Source organism: Poromitra crassiceps, assembly GCF_964638095.1.
Source record: "Poromitra crassiceps genome assembly, chromosome: 4".
NCBI lineage: Eukaryota > Metazoa > Chordata > Actinopteri > Beryciformes > Melamphaidae > Poromitra > Poromitra crassiceps.
The window spans coordinates 51,512,143-51,527,105 of NC_139626.1; the positions used below are offsets into that span (position 1 = coordinate 51,512,143).

The following is a 14,963-nucleotide window of genomic DNA, read 5'->3' on the forward strand; positions in this document are numbered from 1 at the left end:
TGAGATCATAAAAATATGGACAGAGCTATCCCATTGATCTTGGTCTCCCATTTGGAGTTGAAACGTTGGCCGTCGCCATCTTGATTTTTCGTCAACAGAGTGGCAGGCATTGGGTTGAGTCCTTGTGTAGCTCACGTGAGATGGGGGTTTCCCAGAGCCGCAGCTCCGCCTGCTATTGGTCCGTGATCGGCAAGCCGCGCGATCACTGGACAGGCGATCTGTCAATCACCCCTTTTTCTAAAACATGTGATGTTTTTATTGGTTTACATTTTTGTTTACGCCTGAGGTCACCATAAAAGATACACTGTTTTCCAGGAAGTACAAGGAATGGGACTTTTTAAATGTAAAAATCCTATGAAATATTTAGATTTTGTGGCATTTTGGCAGTTAAGTAGGTATATAGCCCAGTGATTCCCAAACTTTGGGCCGCGGCCCACTAGTGGGCCGTGGAGGTACTGCAGGTGGGCCGCGAGTGGTCTACCGTACCAACACTCCGGATTTTCGCCGCCAATCAAATGGCTCTAGCAGGGTCATTTTTAAAGCTACAGTGGAGATCCTGTTATCAGAAGAAACTATAAGAACTAAGGCATCCATTGGTACCAAGCATAATATGCTAGCTTGTTGGGAATGGGGCTTAATAATGCTCCAACCATAGCTTAAACTTTGACGAGGGAAAACTATTTCAAAGGGGTCCCTTGACCTCTCAGCTCAATTTATCTGAATGAAAATTGGTTCAATGGGTACCACAAGTCTCCCCTTTACTGATCAGGTAGCATTTTTCACAGCCTAGCATTAATAGCTTGTGGATTGATTTCTTGTTGTTGCTCATCACATTTTGTCTCAACAAATGTGTTATGCATGCAAATACTTCTGATGAGTAAGGGGGGGGAGAAAATGTTGGCAATGTGCTTTTGGGTATTTTGTCGAAATGTTTTTGTATGTGGATGGATTATTAATTTCAATTATGTCCAAGTTCACATACTCTGTTGTTGCCATACTCATGTTGTCTGTCATACTCTGTTACTGTTAATGAAATAAATATAAAAAACATATAGGGAAAAACATCATCTTAGGTCGCTTTCTCTCGGGTCTCGGTTCGCTTGCAAGTGAACCCTGGCGCGGTTCGTTTGTTGTGTGAAAGCAAACCGGACTAAACACAAGAGCAAATAGGAAGCGCCAGTGCATCTGATGTATGAGTGGAAGACGGTAGAAGGGAGCAAAACAAACACTGCGGCGCGCACACATGTACCTGCGCGCCGCGTGACGTACGTCGTCATAACAACACATCTGTCTCTCAACAGGGCTCGCTCGTCTAATCTGCATAATGAAATGTTTAACAGCTTGCTGACTCATCTGCTGCTCATATTGGGCGCATTCTTGTAAAATATGTATTTGATAGTAACACCAAAGTAAAACCAGAAATCCCAATATCCCACGTGGTGTTGTTGCTCCATGGTTTGTGTTTTGCGGATTCACTTGTTCAGTCAGCCCTCAGATCAGGCAAGAAGCCTGCTGAAGAGGAGAGATGTCCTGTCTCTATTCTATCCAATAGACAAGTGACTGTTTAGACCACCTGACATTGTTCAGAAAGTTTGGTGCGCTTGTGGCAAATTGCTGTGTGAAAGCGAACCAGACCAAATGAAAATTGCAACAATGTTGCAACTTCACCCAACCCAAATCGCAACGAGTCCACCATCTTATGTGAAAGCAACCTTATAGCTTTTGCACACCAAGTCCGTATTTTCGTCCGAAATTGATGCACGAAAAAAAGAAAGAATACGACCTCATTTGTGTCAATCATCATTGACACACCGAGTCCGACAATTACGTCCGTCATTTAAGTTTTCAGACGAGGTTGGATTTTCTGCCTTATTCGCATCAGTCAATAGATTTTTTTGAGCTGGGACCCGTCTGTGTTTTCAGATGACGGATTAAAAAACACGCATATGAAAACAATGCAATGCAAAGACCTTTAGTCTCGTGTGTTGATCAGAGTTGTGATTGAAGGGTTGGGTGGGCCCCGGAAGATTTTCACATTTCAAAGTGGGCCGCAACATTCTGAAGTTTGGGGATCCCTGATACAGTATAGCCTGATATAGCCTATATGATTTCATTGTGACTTTAAAAGCTGCAGAAACAGTTTTTGCATTGAGCTTTGTGTTTTCACACTTCCATCCCTGCAGCAGAGCTCAAGGAGCCCCTCCTCCAGACGAGCTCTGACCACAGTTTACACAGGACAGACACACCAAGGATTTAATGGCAATGGAGAGGGAATAGGATAAGGGTAGAAAGTCCAAAACACACACACACACATGCGCACACACACACACACACACACACACACATACACACACACACACACACACACACACACACACACGCACGCACGCACGCAACATATGGGTAATGCAGACTTATCCAGACTGCCCCCGACCCTTGGTTTGCATGCTACTCTGCAGTTAGCATGGTAGCATCTGCTATATGGCTAAGAGAGGAGGCAAAACTCTTGGAGCCAAGCAGCGGCGGGTCGGGAGCGGGAGGAGTGGATAGTGAGACTGCGGGGAGGGGGGGGGGGGGTTGGTGGAGGGAGGGAGGACGAAAAAACAAGACAAAGGGAGGTGAATTTCAAAAGTCTCTCTGCCTCTTTGCATCATGTCAAAAGACTTTGTAGGAGGCGTCACATTTAGCGTGCAGAAGGGTAGAGTGGAAATATTGAATATATATATATATATTTGAATATGTAAAAAATTGTAAAATATCTGGTTGGTAAAGAATATATATATATTTAAGCAAGATTTTGCATACGGTATGTACATATATATTATTTGTGTGTGTGTGTGTGTGTGTGTGTGTGTGTGTGTGTGTGTGTGTGTGTGATATTTGTGAAACGATTTCTATAATCGAATTGATAATCGAAATCTATAATAATTTATATACAATTTTATTTATTAACAGTGTATTGTTAGATGTATGTGTATTGTAGATTTGCAAAACATACATTGGTAGCACTTTACACTACAGCCCAGTAACAACACGGTACTGTAATAGGGGGGTAATAGTGTTATAATAAAGAAGTAATAATTAGGTAATACAATGTAATTACCAAAGTAATTACCAAGGTAATAGCTTGGTATTAACAATGGGTATATCAGTGTAATTAGGCTGAAATGTATGTAATAGGCTATCAGGGCCAGAAACAAATGGTAATAATAGGCCATTTTAATTTCATTGTAATATTAACCAAACAAAACCAAACATCTAGGACGTAGGGATTACCTGGAAACACCAATCTCCCACCCCCATAGCGGCCCGCCAGTGTTAATAACAAGATATTACCTTGTTATTACTTTAGTAATTACATTGGTAATTACATGTTGTTACCAAGGTGTAATAATGTAAAGTGCTACCCATATATTTATAGTTTCCTTATGCTATAATGCATTTGTAAAAAGTAGCTGTAATAAAGTTTATATATATATATATATATATATCAAACTAATTCATTAATTTTTACGTATATCAAAAACGGGGGGGATCGTCAAATATGTATTTCTGAACATATCTGATCATATGTTTTTTTTAACATATATACCATTGTACAAACAAAAAACAAAACATACAATATCTCAGTATGTTTTGCACTCCATTATGTCTTTGGAGGATGCAAAGAGAGACTCTTTCAAATCATTTTAACTGGCCTCATTGCTAACAGGTATAATGGATGATGATGATGATGATGATGATGGTGGTGGGATGAAGGTGCTCACTTGGTTGTCTGCCGAGAGGCGGGGCATGGAGAGGGTCCGCCCATGCCCATCCATTGGGTGATAGGGCTCAGTGTCGGAGTACCCGTCCCGCCCCATCTCCCTCATCTCTACCGTCTGCAAAACACAACGAGAGGGGGCGTGACCACCGTCTGCTGGGGGAGGAGCACTCTGACAGGGGGTGTGGTCACTGTGAGGGGGAGGGGCTAAACTGGGAGGGGTTTGTAATATGATCAATGACTGTATAATATCAAGGAAATATATTGTGATCCTTGATATTTATTACTTGTCTTTATTTTATAGATCAGGGCTATTTCAAATGGGACATTATTTTATTTCCATTTCATGTGCAACTTTCCGTTTGCTACTATAAGGTTTATTTGTTTGTCATCTTGATTTTTGTTTGTTTTCTTTGTGTTTTCTGTTAGTTCTCTATGCTGTGATAATAAATACACCCACTGCTTTTATTTCATTTGCATGAATCTGCCATTAATTTACTGCTGTGCCTCTCATGTATTTCATGGCTGTGACTCAAATTAAACTAAATTTGTCAGTCAGGTCCTCCATAGCAGGTTTTGGATTCTGCAAATAATTAATAGTTAATTGTCTTCTTCCAAATTCTACATTCCATCAACTTAAACTTTGTTTTTAATGATAAATGAATCCTATTCAATCTAAATCATACAACAATAACACTACTACTACTACAACTACTACAACTACTACAACAACTACTACTACTACTACTACTAATAATAATAATAATTTGAAGCAAACCAAGAACTATAAGTAAAGAATATCTTCTCAGCTCTTGGGATAATAGTTTGCTGACACAGTTTGGTTTCTCATCTGCTGTGCAGGCTGTTCCGAACCAGCAGTGTCAGTCGTTGCATTAGCTTCTTCTTGTTGATATTGAGTTGAGAAATCAAGTGAGTGAGGTTGGGAACTACTGTAGGGGTAAGGCGAAGTACAGAGACACCAGAAATCACTGTTCACCTTCTGGAGGAGTCGTGGGCCAAATTCAACTTAACATCACAGGAGGGGCCAACGTCACAGACCTGCCCTCAGACGGTCTGCTTTAAACGGCTTCTTTCTAGCTTCAAACTGCACTCCAGGGATCCAGGTTTACTCTTAGAACCAGGGCAGCATTCAAAAGTTCACTGGCCATTCTCACTATTGTACGTGCCAATAAGGCTGGTAAAGTTGACCAACTTGTCTGGTGTCGATATCCCACCCTGCTTGGACCCCTTTTATTAATTTTGTCCTAAAGCTATCTAGTATTCTCATAGTTTCCTTCCAAACTCGACACGGTCTACCTCTACATATACAACTTTGTTCATGGGTAGGGCTGGGTTAAAAAATATATATATATATATATATACTGTATCTCGAAACGATATATATTCATTTCAATCATGAGAGACCACTTGGTAAGATTTAACAAGCAGCTATATTCAACAAATGACATGGCATGGCAGCTACTTTGGCGTATGACTCCATTGTAAGATGATGCCCCTCTTGTGGTGAGAGGGGGGCATCTGTTTAGAAAAAGCGCCGGCTGTAACACCTGTTGAGCAACGATAGCAGCGCCTGCCGTAAATCGCCGAGGCCAACGCTTGAAGGCCAGAAATAGTCAAAGGCTGTGGCCCGTAAGACGCTGAGGCCAAGGTGGAAGGCCAGAAATGAGTAGTAAGATGCTTTGGGAAATTAGCTCTGGAAATGAGCTCTTCCTTTTGGGGGGATTCTCTATCCTAGCTAAACAGATGCCACCCTCTCACCACAAGAGGGGCGTCATCTTACAATGGAGTCATACGCCAAAGTAGCTGCTATGGGATGCCATTTGTTGAAAAAAGCTGCTTGTTAAATCTTGCCAACTTCTTAGTGCAACGAAATCTCGTAAACATTAATAATGCAACAGGTTAGAGGTTTCCTTGTACAATTTAGAGCATTAGTTCTTTGAGAATCTCTTTCATATCCAAGCAAAATTAGTATTGTAACTGAAATATTGATATTGAATCAGAAATCGAATTGAATCAGGACTTTGTGTATTGGAATCGTATCGAAGTCATGGGAGTCATCAACGCTGCTCTGATGGGGAGAGAGAGATGAGGAGCTGGGGAGTCGGAACGTCCCAACAGACAGAGAAAGTGGAGGGGTGGTGAAGAGGAGAGAAGGGGGTACATCACAAGATACATCCAGAAACCCCCCACCCCCTGACTCAACTGGTGGTTTGAGCCAGGGAAGAGGAAGACGGTAAAAGAATGAGAAAGAGGCGAGACGGGAAAGAGGGAGAGAGAGGAAGACAGACAGCGAGAGAGAGAGAAAGAGAGAGACAGAGAGAGAGAGAGAGGGAGAGACAGAGAGGTAGGAAAGAAAGAAGAAGAATAACAGAAGAGAGAAGCTACCGTTTGACCATTGGAACAGCAGCAGTGTCCAACGCTTCGCACAGATACTGACACGTTTTCTAGAAGAATTCCCTTGCCAACAACTTGGCATGAGCGATGACCAAGTGTATTTAGGACTAATTACAGAAAAAGTTCCCAATCTTTTTCACAACAAGAACCCCAAAACTAATTGGGGTCTCATCTCACCGATGAAGAATTGGATTTAGGTCTGGGGGATGAGTTCCCCATCTTTTTTGATGTGAAAGACCCCCAAACAGAGACACATTAGGCCCCCCAGATTTTGAACATCCATTTTTTTGGTGAGACATGATTCAGAAAAGAATTACATGCATGTTTTATATTATCATTGGGGAAGTAAATGTGGAGACTGGAGAGTGACACCTATAATCCAAATAGTCTTTCGTATTTGATACATGCTCACATTGTACTGCTTTATACGGAATAAAAATTCCTGTAATGGTCAAATTAATTGTGAGGACCCTCTAGGACCCTATCAAGGACCACTAGAGGTCCGCGGATCCTACTTTGGACCCACTAAATTTGAGTGGGCCAGTTGGCTGGTATTCCGTCCCATCAGTGAGACTGGAATAATTATTCTGTTGAAAACAACATCTAGCTAGAGCAACAGCTTTAGTCAGAGTTGACAGTCTGGCCGGCGAGACTCAAGCCAAAGGAAGGGTAAATGTGTTTAACATGGACCACTTACCTGAGGAAACAACCAGAAACAACCCAAGAGCATCTGCTCAGAATGCGTTAGGCTGCATTTCCACTGGTTCCCCTCGCATTAAAACACCCACTTTGATTCGTCTTTATTTTCTGTGGAAATATTGCACTATTGCATGTTCATGACAGTTTTCAGAGCTTACCATCTTTTTAGAGCTGAGATTACAGAACTTTTATCCACCTACGTAGTGGGGGTTAGACCCACATACATTTCAGTTTACCCACCTCTTCAGGATAACATAAAACATGTACATTCTTAGTTCACATCATACTAATATCAGACTTTAAGTTAAAAAAAAAAAAAGACAGAAATTAACACTTTTCTGGAAATATAATTGATTACGTTTATATTGATAGTTGTTTGCCGAATGAGGATCACCAACTGGAGGTTACAGGTTTCCCACTTTTTATTTACCACTCACAGAAATTATGTAATTAATTATTGAGTCCCTGGAAACCAAATTCTGAGATTTGTTTCTAAACACGTTAGAATGAGTTGCTGAAAATTTGAAATGTCTTAGCACCATCTAGTACTGGATTGTGGAGACCGTTTTTCAGGTTTTTTTGGGGGGCAAGCCTTAAAGGAACACTCTGCCAATTTTCAACCAGCTTTGTATCATTAGAACATCAGTAGTATATCAGAAAACTGTAAACTGTTTTGAAGTCTGTCATTTAATTTGACAGTTATTGAGTGTTAAAGTGTGGACCAGTGACATCACTGGTCCACACTAACTCAAATTAATAACTTGTTAACTCAAATCAACTCTCAATAACTGTCAAACTAGATGAATGATGAATAGTTTGACAGTTATTGAGAGTTGATTTGAGTTAATGAGTTATTAATTTGAGCTAACACACTTTAACACTCACTAACTGTCAAATTAAATGACAGACTTCAAAACCGTTTACAGTTTTCTGATATACTACTGATGTTCTAATGATACAAAGCTGGTTGAAAATGGGCGGAGTGTTCCTTTAAGGGACACTTCACCAGAAAAACAACGCTGATTTATTTTGCACATAACCTCACACATATCCGAAAACTGTTTTGCAGGCATTCATTTAGTTTGCAGGTTACATGTATTGAGAGTTGATTTGAGTTAGGTTGTGGACCAGTGAGGTAATTTGTGCTTAAAAAAAACAAGTGTGTCAGAATGTATAAGTTGTGCAGCATGGGGGGGGGTACTTCAGCAGACATGCCCCTACAGTTTCAGAGCAGAGAATACTGCTGTTTTTCATGATTTTGAAACCTAATTTGATATACTTGGTGACATTTTTAATCGTAAAAATTTGGCTGGGTAGATAATAACACATTTTTCTGTGGGGTGACAAATTCAAAAACAGTTTGTTTAAGAAAATCTTGTATCAATGAACTAAATTAAGTAATGTTCAGGTTATGGTAGGTAGGCTAATTGTTTCCATTGTTACATTTGTAGCCAATAATTCAATCACTCATGTTGTTGGCCGGCGTCAGCGCGGCCCGTTAGGAGGCATTGTCGGGTCCGATTCTGTCACCAATTTACAAGCCGATTTACTAGGAACCAATCCGAGGAGTGTAGGAACCAATCCGAGGAGTTGCTTGGAGTTGTTGTTGCATACCACGGCTTGGCTTTCTCAACTTACTGCATTAACGCCACAGCTTTCTCAAATAGACTTTCACCAAGGATTCGGGTTTGTGAACGGTGACGGCTGCACGCCAAACTTATAGCAAGTTGTCTTTGCACGCCTGCACGCCACGGTGACGCCACGGTCACGGTAAGTGTAGCCTACTATTATACAGTATACTAAAAAAAAAACATTATATACTTTCTGTCTCCTGTTTGGTTGTGTGAAGTCTGAACCGTGGAGGCAACGTTATGGCAAAGAGATAATATTTTTGGTCCAGATCGCCCAGCCCTAGTCAAGGTCTGTGTGTGTCTGCAGTGTGTGTGTGTGTGTGTGTGTGTGTGTGTGTGTGCGTGGGCGTGTGTGTGTGTGCCGTAAAACACCACAGAAGAAGAAGAAGAACATTGCTGTTATTTTTCTCATCAGACCGATACTGATATCTGTCCACTACACCAGGGGTTCCCAACCTTTTTTGTGCCGTGGACCGGTTGTCAATTTTAATAATAATATATATATATATATATATTATTATTTTTATTTATTTTTTTAAATAAACATAGGCTATAATATTATAGGCTGTGTGGAAGTTGAAACATAGTTTCAAGGTGACGTTTATTTATGTTTGTAGTTTGTAAAAAAAAATATATAACAATAAATAACATTGCTGTTATTTTTCTCATCAGACCGATACTGATATCTGTCCACTACACCAGGGGTTCCCAACCTTTTTTGTGCCGTGGACCGGTTGTCAATTTTAATAATAATATATATATATATATATATATATATATATATATATATATATATATATATATATATATATATATATATATATATATTTTTTTTTTTTTTTTTAAATAAACATAGGCTATAATATTATAGGCTGTGTGGAAGTTGAAACATAGTTTCAAGGTGACGTTTATTTATGTTTGTAGTTTGTAAAAAAAAATATATATATATATTTTGAAAACCTAATTGAAAACCTAAAAATATATATATATATATATATTTTTTTGGGACCGGGCTCGTGGCCCGGTACCAAATGCGTTGCGGCCCGGTACCGGTCCGCGGCCCGGTGGTTGGGGACCACTGTACTACACTACAGGCTAGCGGGATGTGGGTGGTGGGAGGAGGCGTGGTTATGAAGGGGCCGTGACTATGGAATAGGTGCTGTAGGCAGGGATAGGAAGGTCATAGAAAGCCGGCGTTCGAGGGGCGGGAAGGGGAGGGGGGTTCCGATCCCACTCACAAAATGTGCCTATCATAGCAGACTGTATCGGCCTTGGCGTAGGTCTGCGCTCTCGGAGTGCACTTCTACTTATTATTGGTTTCCAGGGACTTAAAACATTTAGCTAAATGATAACTTCAAATAGCTTTTCAATAGTTGCGTTACAGCAGCAGGAGGCCTGACCAAGCGTTTCCCACCGGCATCTGTTGAGCGCTCCTTGCTAAAGAAATTCCCGCGGGACACAAGCCCTAATTGATTATTGATTATTCCCTGCTGTTAATACACCAGACCTGCACGGCACCCGCCTCGTCTGGAGGAGGGCGAGCTGTCTGTGTGAGTGGAGAGACAAGATGGCAAGATCACAGCTGTGTGTGTGAGTCGGTGTGTTACCACGGTGACGAGGTGTGTGAGTGTGTGTGTGTGTGTGTGTGTGAGAGAGAGAGAGAGAGAGAGAGAGAGAGAGTGAGTGTGTGTATTTGTCATACCTGGGGGTTGTGCCGGTTGTCGTGGAGATCATCGGGGTAGGGTCTGTCGGGGCTCCAGTTGCCCGTCTTTTGGAACATTTCTTGGGCTTTGGCCGTCACCCACGATTGGCTCTCAGTCATACCACCACCCTCGGGAGGTCTGGCACCCCGAAGACACACACACACACACACACACACACACACACACACACACACACACACACACACACACACACCAACACACACACACAAATGTCAGAGGCTTACATACACTGAGAGAAATATGTAGTGTATGCTCCTCTCATACACACACACACACACACACACACACACACACACACGCACACACACACTAACAAACAAGCACAATCAGAAAATATGTACAATCATCCCCATTCCCCCACACACGCACGCACACACATACACATACACACACACACACACGCGCGTGCGCGCACACACAAGGGTACATTAAATAGGGCTTAGTACATGTATAATAATTAACTAACCCTATTAAGTAGTAAGTATTAATTCATACATACATTATTAACTAGTTTAGGGTTAGGTAATGGTTATCGTTAACTAACCCTTAATAATCATTAATTAAGGGTTTGTTAAGCTTATTCAATATTAAGCATTATTGATCATTAACTAACAGTTAATTAATGTACCCTTATTCTAAACTGTGACTCAACAGTTTGACTTTCACCTTTCATTCTCAGACAAACGCATACAGTTTTCAACAGAAATGTACTTTGTCCACATAGCTGATGCTCACAATACAATATACTGAGAAGGCTTTCGAAAATGGACAACAGAAAAAAAACACACACATAGAGAACAAGAGAAAAGACAAAGAACATAATTGAAAAATGTCAAAGAAAGAAATTTGACTTTAAGTTTTCAAAACCACAACGGTTCTTTCATTCCCAACACATTTTGTCATGAACTGAGTGAAAATAAGCTTTTTTTGAATTTGGAAGAAAATCCACCTCGTGAATCTACTGATTTAAAAGTGAATTGACCCCAGAGCCCTGGTATCCCTACAGTATGTACAGCAGAGTCACATATGGGCATTTATTTGCTTATATGCATTGCATATTATATGATACAGTAGCCCCCCCCCCCCCCCCCCACCCAAAAAAAAAAAACTTCTTTCCATGATGTACACAAATATGCTTGCCTGTACATGAGTGCTTGTGCTCTCTCATGTCATGTATTTCCATGCATCATAATGTGCATTGCGTCCGCGCCACAGTCTACTCACATGCTGTTGAGGTTGTCTGGCTGCGTGTTGGGGAGGCCGTTGAGGCCCTGCCCCCCCTGCTCGTCCGGGCCCCCTCCCTCAGAGGGCTCCATGCGCTGAAACATTAATGGCGTTCGGTTCTGTGTGAGATACACGACATGGCCTGCAGGCTGGCATCAGGCACACTCAGGGGGCAGACACAGGACACAAACACACACAGGATGCACTCGCAACATGCACCCACACGGGGGCGCCATCGGCAAGCACATGGCTGTGGGTATCCACGGCAAAGCTCCCTGCCGTGGTACTGATCTAGGATCGGCTCATCTCCCCTGAACTAGCAACAGCTGTTGGATATATGGGGGCAACAATGCTGACTTGAGGATGTTTTTTTTCATTTTCATTCAGATCAGTTGGGGTCGAAATTCAGGGGGAAGAAGGAGACTGATCCCAGATCTGTGCCAGAAGGGAACTTGTACCTGAGGCACTTGAGGTAAAACTTGCCCTTAAACCACAGGTCTAGAACCAGATTACCATGCTTGTGATGAACACTATCAAAGTGGCATTTTATAATAATAATAATAATAATAATAATGAGAAAAACACATATTTTGACCTAATCTGTGCAATCCTCCTCTGCCAAGCTTTCAACGAGAGGGTTTTTGTAATGTGCCATTTTGTGGGAAGTGGAGATCTGATCCTTGACCGGTCATATTAAAAAGCAACTTCTACTTCTTCCTCCATCAGACAGGTCAGAGGTAAGGCAGCTTTTTCCCAGGGCATCCTGGGTAATGGAGTCCTCTTGGGAGTGGCTCGGAGGGCTTCCATTGGGCTGGGTGTGCCAGCGACGGTTCATGACTGCTACAGCCCCGTGTCATGTCCATCCACAGCCTGGAAGCTAAAGGCTAAATGCTAAACGAATGGAGATGGGCGAGGCCTGTTCAGAAACAACTACATAGCCAAACATCCCCAGACACATGAAGCTCAGCTGCAGGACAGGAAGCAAATGTTTTGGCCATGCTGGTACATCAGCAACTTACACTGTATAGTCAAAGAGTTTTAGAATAGAATAGGTCTTCCATATCATGGTTGGTCTGCCAAAGAGGATGGTAGACTAGAACTGACATTTGGCTGGTGAAGATGCACTTTGCACTTGTGTCACAAATCTCCTAGCAAGCATGTCTGAGAGGCCATCATGGAGGTCCAGTGGAGAATGAATGACCAAATCACAAAAACCAGACAAGAACAAGACGGATGCCTGAAACAAGGACACCTGGTGTGGCTATAGGCCTACAGTAGATCTATTCAACTATACTGTTCAAAGTCAAAGTAAATGGTCTGATCAGGTGGATGTGCTTCCAAACAGTAAACTGTGCTGTTTTTAGCCCCAGTCTCTCTACCAAATGCACAACCAGTTATAGCTTGATAAGATTCAGGTTATGGTTCGGGTTGGCATTGACATGTTTGGCATTAGCTAGCTAACTAGCCGGCAGGCTAATTTAGCAAAGCAACCGATGTTGATGTTAACATACAACTACTAGTCACAACTAATGCTAGCTTCTACAAGATCTGTTAGCTAAAGTGCGAATCAGACGATATAAAACAGCTGACCATTATGTTAAGATTTGTGAGCTAAAAAGTGGACATTTTCTAAACACAAAATCAGTGGTGAACAGCACAGAGATGAACGAAGTCGATTAAATTCTGTTGAGATGGCCGAGTAATTCAATTAGAAGTGCAATCAGCTACAGCTGTATTGTCGCTCGAGCGTCACTTGAAAGCCCTCTATTTCCTATCTTGCTCATCTGACACAACTGAATGGGCAGAAAAACATAGCTTTGAATACTTCTGAGCCAATCAAAAGCTTGACTACTCTTAGCCAATCCTTATCTGCACATGTTGGGGGGGGGAAATGGCTTATGTTTGTCTCTGGACAGTCCAGTAGGGCGTTGGCTAGCTACAGTGATGCGTCCTGGGAAAATTCACGCTACACACACTGAGGTGGGTTATGGACAAAACCTAACGTCGACTAGCCTCAATGGAGGATATTGCAGTAGTGGTATGTATCAATGAACGGTCCCAGGATAACTGATTACATAAGAAGCCACTGGGCACAGGAACCTCAACTCAACATCTCACCAACCAACCACAGAAGACAGAGAGGCAGGTACACAGGTAGATTCATGAACACACAGATTGGAGAGAAGGGTTCTTGGTTAGAGCAACTTGGTGGCAATCAACCTGGATTGACCAATTAGGGAATGCTTGATAAGTCAAGGTCCCATCTCCTCCTGGAGGGATGAAGGGAGAGAGTCAGAAGAAGGGAGAGACAGGGAAGCAAGGAACGAGGGACAGACTATAGAAAACAAGGGGGTGAAGGAACAAGAGATAATTGGACAGTGGACACAGAGAAAACAACAAAAGATCACACACGCAATAGAGTGCCGCAGGAATGAGTCCCGAAACCCGTTAGTTAGCACTTCCTGGTTCCCTCGTCTCGAAGTCAACGGGTGTGGGGATTTTGGTTAGATTTTGCGTGAAATAAGGTCTGTGGTTGACAAAATGTATGAAACTGCGATCTTTATGTTCAGCAAGTTAATTCACAAATGAACCACTTTTAGGATTTTTAAAAATCGCATTTACGCTCCACAAATCATAGAAGTGGTGTTCATTTTTCAAGATGATCTTAGTAGAACACAAAGATCGCAGTTTCATAAACCTTTGGTAACCACGGACATCTCAGGCATCCTAACCAAAAAATGCCCAGAACAGCGAACCAGCGCAATGCTAACGTCTGTGTTGGCCTACGAGAATACGTCATCCCGGCGGTACTCTAGAACGACCACAGATCAACAACAGCTGGAGGAGACGATATGCGATATGCTCGCCATGATGACTACACAGTGACAAGAAGGGAGAGGAAGGGAACGTTCAGTGAAGAGTGATGGGGGGTGTTGAAGAAAGAATCCACCCTGGGATACATTGTCCGAGTTATTTTGGGATGAAGTCGTTTTGGCCAATCTGCTTTTTCTGTCAGAGCTTCTCAGGATTTCAACAACTTATTCCAGTGGTTCCCAACCTTAGGGTCGCAACCCTAAGTGGGGTCGCCTAATTCAAATACGGTCGCCTGAAATATATAAATATAAAAAAAATATATATATATATATATATATATATATATATATATATAAAGTCAGAATTCTGAAAATAAGGTCAGAATTTTTAGATTAAAGTCAGAATTCTCAGATTTATTCTCAGAATCCTGAGGCGAAAAAAGAAGCATACTGTTTACATGTGACATCACTGACGATGTCACTGATGATGCTATCGATGGTGTAACGGAATTTGAATGTCTAGGGTCCCTAGATTTTTGTGACGTCAAAATTAGGTCACAAGCCAAAAAATGTTGGTAACCCCTGACTTATTCCTTGTTGCTTTCAACCCAACATGGGTGTATGGCCTGGTGATAAAAATGCCGCTAGCTAGCCACCTAGTTTGGGCGTGGTGGTCATGATCACAACCATGGCC

General features: G+C 41.9%; 1 protein-coding gene across 1 annotated transcript in view; it reads right to left on the reverse strand.

The window, feature by feature from the left end:
* cacna1ab (calcium channel, voltage-dependent, P/Q type, alpha 1A subunit, b) overlaps positions 1 to 14,963 on the reverse strand; it is a gene marked incomplete at both ends in the record, with an annotated part of 374,254 nt that overhangs the window by 20,248 nt on the left and 339,043 nt on the right. Inside the window, 3 exon segments of the mRNA XM_083635466.1 lie at positions 3,768 to 3,881; positions 10,211 to 10,349; positions 11,457 to 11,605. Coding sequence (XP_083491592.1) covers positions 3,768 to 3,881; positions 10,211 to 10,349; positions 11,457 to 11,605 — 402 coding nt within the window.